This window comes from Rosa rugosa, chromosome 7, assembly GCF_958449725.1.
Source record: "Rosa rugosa chromosome 7, drRosRugo1.1, whole genome shotgun sequence".
In the NCBI taxonomy this organism is placed as follows: Eukaryota; Viridiplantae; Streptophyta; class Magnoliopsida; order Rosales; family Rosaceae; genus Rosa; species Rosa rugosa.
The window spans coordinates 27,327,732-27,334,290 of NC_084826.1; the positions used below are offsets into that span (position 1 = coordinate 27,327,732).

The 6,559-nt window shown below is 38.2% G+C and overlaps 1 protein-coding gene across 1 annotated transcript; it reads left to right on the plus strand.

Moving 5' to 3' along the window:
• Positions 1 to 5,201: 5,201 nt before the first annotated feature.
• Positions 5,202 to 5,962, plus strand: LOC133723126 (uncharacterized). Its single transcript, XM_062149956.1, has 2 exons — positions 5,202 to 5,440; positions 5,494 to 5,962. Exons 1-2 carry the CDS (start codon positions 5,202 to 5,204, stop codon positions 5,960 to 5,962), a joined length of 708 nt encoding a protein of 235 aa, XP_062005940.1.
• The last annotated feature ends 597 nt before the right edge of the window (positions 5,963 to 6,559 follow it).

Below are 6,559 nucleotides of genomic sequence, written 5' to 3' on the forward strand. Positions count from 1 at the left end.
CCCACAAGCCATGGTGAGGCCCAGCCGCTACTTGCATCTTGTAGCCCTATGTTCAAGCTACGCTACGGTATCCGGAAGTCGCAAATCCGTCGCCGGGAAGCCACCTTTCCGGCCTTGCCAAGTTGCCTCCATAATAGGCATTTCTACACTAGAATAGTTGTCTTTGTTTGTCCCACATCGAAAACCATGTAAAGGAGATGGCTTCCTTCACCTATAAAAGGAATGCCTCCTCCCACTTAAACACATCCCATTACATCTTTTGTAATCCCCTTGGGCCGCAAGGCTCAACATACTAGTTAAACATTCAAGTGGACGTAGTCTCCCGCTAAGGCAGGAGATGAACCACTATATATCTCGTGTCACTCTCTCTCTCTCTCTTTACTTATCGTTAATTAGATTCCCAACGGATCCAAGCATTAACAAATGGTAATTGAAATTAGATTATGAGAAATGTGAAGTTTATTCAACGAACTTATTAATAGAATATATTTTTAGGAAAAATTCCACAAATGGTCACTCAACTATGACTCATTCGACACTTTGGTCACTGAAGTTTCAAATATATCACTTTGGTTACTCAACTATTACACTGTCAATCACTTTAGTCACTTTGTTAATTTTTTTCATTAAAAAAAATTATTTGCACCAATATTAATGATATTTTCCATCTAACCAATTGTGAAAAATTGAGAAATATGTATTAGAATGATTGGGAGAAGTGATTAAAGTGAGAAAAAAAATACTCATTGGGTGACTAAAGTGATTGACAATATAATAGTTGAGTGACAAAAGTGATATATTTGAAACTTGAGTGACCAAAGTGTCGAATGAGTCATAGTTGAGTGACCATTTGTGGAATTCTCCCTATATTTTTAGTTCTATGTTCTTTTTTTGTTGCCATGAGTACATTTCAATAACAAGGGACATGTGTGAGTTTCGTCCGTTCAATAAACATTTTGGACTAAGTTTTAATGGGAATAGAGAATACCTATGAGCAGATCTGAAGCAAGCTGATACTAGTTCAGTGACCAAAGTGTCGAATGAGTCATAGTTGAGTGACCATTTGTGGAATTCTCCCTATATTTTTAGTTCTATGTTCTTTTTTTGTTGCCATGAGTACATTTCAATAACAAGGGACAGGTGTGAGTTTCGTCCGTTCAATAAACATTTTGGACTAAGTTTTAATGGGAATAGAGAATACCTATGAGCATATCTGAAGCAAGCTGATACTAGTTTAGTTTACTGGTATATGACTTAATATAAGGAAAACAAATTTTGTATTTGAAGCAATTCAGTTTCCCAATTTGATTATTATTGTACCGGATTGTGTAGGTATAATTGTGTATGCAAGCTGTAGTAGATTAATAGCTTTTGCTTCAATTGTGTATTGCATTTGTTATTTATTTTTCCAGTACTCTGTTACTATTCCAGTGGTGCTTGTTTCTTCCAGTTGAGTTGTTCTGAGCTTTCTACTAAAGAATGTTAAAATTTCCGCATTTCTCTGTTTTATAAAGTTTGATTTAGGGCTGATTGTTTGGTTTATGAGTTCTTATCTGTACCCTTGTATCGAACTTGATTGAGATAAAACTAAATGTGCCAAGATAAAACTAAAGCTGCTTCTAAGTCTATCTTATAGTCCAATGATTCAGATCTTGCTTATTTCTGTTGTCTTTCATATGTTAGCCTTTTTGTATTCTTTTGGGCTTTAAGTGCTCACTGCCCAGCAAGATCTTGCAGGTCTTCATTTATTGGTTTTCTGTGCTGGGTTGTTCTCTGTTTTCCAAATGGAGGAAAAATCAGTTTCTTTTTTGATAGTTTTCCCCAAATTACAAGTTTGAAAGTTGGATTCTACTGAAATATGGTTCTTGATTTTAGGTGTCTATGACAAGCAAGGAGATAAAAAGTGTTTGCATTCAATTTGTCTTGAACTTTCATTCTAGTATCAGGTCCTTTATTTTTATATTTATGTTTTGGTGACAAATTTCTTTATGCTTCTTTGCTAATGGCAGGTTTATTAATTAAGAAGATTCTGTATAACTAAATTGGAAGAGGAATTCCCTGTCAGGCAAATAGCTCTTACAAGGGTTACTTCATATCACTGTCCTATTCTATTGGATTCAAACTAGGTACTAAGGATCTTGCAGTGGTATGCTAGAAGAGACTTTCCATGTAGGGTGAAAAAAGTGCTTATCTAACTTCCCATCATTCATACATACATAAAGGAAAGGCATCAAGGCATAGGGGAGTGACAGCGAAAGTAAAGGCTGTTGTTGATGCATCTTCTGCTCGCATCTTCGTTGTCATCATAAAGTGTGTTCTTCTTCAACATTTTATTAAATATTGTTAGAAAACTAGTTATGTTGATGTAATCACTTTGTTGGATATATGGATGAATGTATCGGATTTTTATATAAATGAATGTGTTTTGGATGTGATGTCATTTTGAATGTCTATCAGACCATTCAATCCATCTAAAAACTATTGTCCAATAATTGATCATCACAAAATGCCTAACAAAAACTGTTGTATGAGCCATCTAACTATAATACTATAAGAACTAAAAGAACGAGAAAGTCATTGTCCAGCAAAACAACAAACAACAGTTTTTTGGAGAAATCTATAGTATCAATAATGGATGGACAATGGGACTTGCAAGTACATATTGTCTGACCAAGCCTTCAGACAACAGCAAGCATATAAGCCCCTGTTGTCTGGCACAGCCTTCAGACAATAGTAAGTATATAATAGCCGATGTTGTTCATCTTGGTGTTCAGACAACAGACAGGATAGTAACTGCTGTTGTACTAAATATTATCAGACGACAGTTTTGTGGTATTGTTTGATTCATGTATCAGACGACATTGAGATAGACAACAGCAGCCCCTATAATCAGACGACAGTGAAAAACTGTCGTCTGATTGAAAAATTGGCCTAGTGCGCCAGTGCAGACGGTGGTCGCCAAGGACGTCCACGGTGAGGTGTGGAAGTTCTGACACATTTACCGAGGCACCCCTCGCCGGCATTTGCTGACAACCGGGTGGAGCACGTTCGTGAGCCAGAAGAAGCTCGTCGCCGGCGACTCGATTGTGTTCCTACAAGCTGAAAACGGCGATCTCTGCATCGGGATTCAGTGGAACCACGACGGTTCTGGGGGAGAGATTAAGGAGAGAGAAACCAAGTCACAATGAATTAAAAATATAAAGAAATCTGGATTAAGACATGGAGTGACCAGAATATCCCTCAAAATGTGCTAGGTGGTACAAGACTTAACACCGTTAATAACGGTGTGTACGGTTGTTGGGTCGGGCTTCAAACTTGGGCTACCAAAGTGAAAGTTTTGCATAGTCGAGTACTGAAGTTAAGAGTGGGCCTTAGTTCGAGTACTGTTTGTATATTTTTCTCTAGAAAATTATTGTATGTTTCCGGACCTTCACTTTTATTATGGTCCATACTAATGTCATTTGTCCACATATTTATTTTTTTATTGATTTTTAATTAATATCTTTTTTAACCCACACAATGAAGTCCGCCAAAATGTTCTAATTTTAGTAACCCAAAATATCACATTACATTACTAAGTGATAATTCAGGATCACAAAATAATTAATCATAATATTTTGTCAATAGTTTTAGCAGATGAAGTGTCTCTCATGTTGCTCTGAAAGTCTGATTGGTTTCTCGATCATTTTAATGTCTGAAATTTAAAAGTTTCCAATAAAAGTCCTTAATCTTTTTGGGTGTATTCTAAGCAAGAACCGGAAATGACTAACTCTATAGTCTATATCAACAAAAGATAAAATAAATTAATGAAATTGTGTTTATACATAATGCATCTACAACCCAATAATTTCAAGAAATGAAATGAAGTGTCCCGTTATTGGTTTATTTAACAATGGGATTATGAAATATCAATCAGACTAAAGACCCAAAAACGCTCGTCTCGCATTGAGGCATTCTCTGCCTTCTTGTGGAATAAGTTTATGGCTGCGACTGCAAAAGAAGAATAATCAAGTTCAAGAAGGTTGTACACGGTTGTCTATATTATGGATCTTCGTTTGAGGTTTGACACATATCTGCAGTAGGATAGTTTTGGGAACTAGCTAGGGTTTCTTTTCCTGATTAGGCCGAATAGCTTTGTTAACCAGTCGGAGTTTTTTTTTTAGGCCAAAAAGGCATAAAAATTTTGTAAATATTCCATCGATGGATGTGCGTGGACATAAGATAAAAATTTCAATTTTAGTTACAAACATGTTGGCCTATACCAATTTTGCTCCTAAAGTTGTATGACTTATACATTGCATTTAAATTGTTGAAGTTCATTTTAAGGCAACCATGAAGTGGAAAATGAATTTGGAGAAACCAACCGCTCGATGGAGAGATTGTAATGTTTTATGGTGGTTGTGAAAATTCCAGCCAATTTGGTTCTTGTTTCGAATTTGATCAACTAGGTCAAACTTAGTTACTTTTATAAACCTATATTTATATGGGAAAAAAATACAAACAGTACCCAACTTATGGGCCACTCCGAATTTCTGTACCTAAGTTTCCGAAACTATCACAATGGTACCCAAAATACCTAGCCCGACCCAATATATGTACCTGCCGTCCATGACGGCGTTAACCCATGTGCCACGTGGTGTATTTTTAGGGGTAAATCCGACCGAGGTGGTATTTGGCGCCAACTCTAACTAACAACTCAGTTACATAGCCATTTCCCGCCAAAAAAGAAAATCCCTTCAAAGTTTTCTGTGGAGGAGCAGGCCGATGCCGATGTGGATTTTTTTTTTTTAATTGAATGAAGAACAAAAATTACAAACCAACTGGAGGATTAGACCAAAAGCCAGCCAAGGAATCATGGAACCATACATACTAATACAAGCCAGCAGAACATTCTAGAAGGTTCCCGCCTATGATACAAAGAAGAGAGAGGTACAGCAATGAAAAGTTGAAAACCATACAAATGCAAAACTGCAGGAACTTTCTAGCAATTTAGTGGGCTTGTGCAAGCTAGCTGAACACCTCTACCAAATTCGAAATCATTATTCCTTCATTGAGAGCAGTGGGTATTGTGGTTCACATGGCAACCATCGCACAAATTAAAGGAAAAATCCATGACCACCAACACATTGAGAAATGGATCAACAAACAGAAAATAAGGCAGGTCTCGGTGTTGGCATCTAAACCCCACTTCTGCACGTGTGATGATGCTTGCTCCACCTCTTTGCCTATGTGGGGTTATTGCTTGGTTAATCTGGAAAAATCGAAATGCATGCAGATTCGGGGAAAAAGTATGTGGTGGGAACGATGGTCCCCCACAAGGCAGGCCTGGAGCTGTTGTAAGAGATGAGAAGGGTAGTATGAAAGGAGCACTGATGCACACCATCGAAGGAGGACTGTCTGCTCATTATGGTGAGGCGTTGGTGGTGCTTTTTGGAATGAGGTACTGTATCATGGAATCTGATGCCTTAAATGTTATCAATGCTCTTCACTGGCCTGCATAATTGACTTCCGCTGCCTAGACGAAGGCTTCGGTGGCAAAACCTACAAGCGCAAGCGGAACCCCGAAGCCGCCGCTGACGACGAAGATGCCGCCATGAAAATCGACGCCGCCTACCCACCTCCGGCGAAGCGATCCGCGGTGTCCTCCTTGGACAATCCAGACAAACCATTCTTTGGCCGACCGAGCTACGACGTCGTGATCGCCAGGAAGGTCTCCGGGCGGAAGTGGAAGCAGCCGCGGAAGCAGAGGTCGTCGGCGGTTCAGGTGAGCCGGAAGGGGACGACGTTCGAGGAGAGGGAGAAGAACAACTCGGTGAAGAAGGCGTACAAGGAGAGAATGGCGGAGCTGAAGGGGGAGATTAAGAGGAACAAGGAGGAGAAGAGGAGGAAGAGGGAGGAGAGGGAGAAGAAGAAGAAAATGGGACCAAGCTGCAGATTATTTCCAAAAAAAAGGGCTGGGTAAGTAAATGACGCAAATACCCATCAAATACGCCACGTGGCACACAAGTTAACGCTGTCATGGACGGCAGGTACATATGTTGGGTCGGGAGAGATATTTGGAGTACCATTGTGATAATTTTGGAAACTTGGGTACAAAAATTCGGAGTCGGCCATAGGTTGGGTACTGTTTGTATTTTTTTCTCTATTTATATATCATACACTCCAAAGAGCAATCTCTATTAATTCAAAGAAAATGGGAAAACCGACCGTTGGATGAGATTATTGCAATAAATTATGAGTGTGGTAAAAAATTTAGCTAATTTCATCATATTTTCGAATCCGATTGAATTGGTCAACCATCATCACTTATATATATAAACACACACACACACACATACACACACACACACATATATATATATATAGAAAAAATTTGCCTTACTTCTACCTTCGACAAATTCAAAACCAGTAAAAAAGAAATAACACTCCAAGATTTACAACAAGAAATAAAGACAATTAAAACACAAATACAATTATTACAAAAAAAAAATTTCGACATCAGTCATGACAACATAGAAATCAAACATGACTTAAATATTCTTGAAATAGAACATCAATT

Bases quoted from the DNA above. Each gene is read 5' to 3' on its own strand.
- LOC133723126 (XM_062149956.1), top strand. From the start codon at position 5,202: ATGATGCTTGCTCCACCTCTTTGCCTATGTGGGGTTATTGCTTGGTTA. The intron at 5,441-5,493 runs GTACTGTATCAT...CTCTTCACTGGC, and splicing joins GTGGTGCTTTTTGGAATGAG to CTGCATAATTGACTTCCGCT.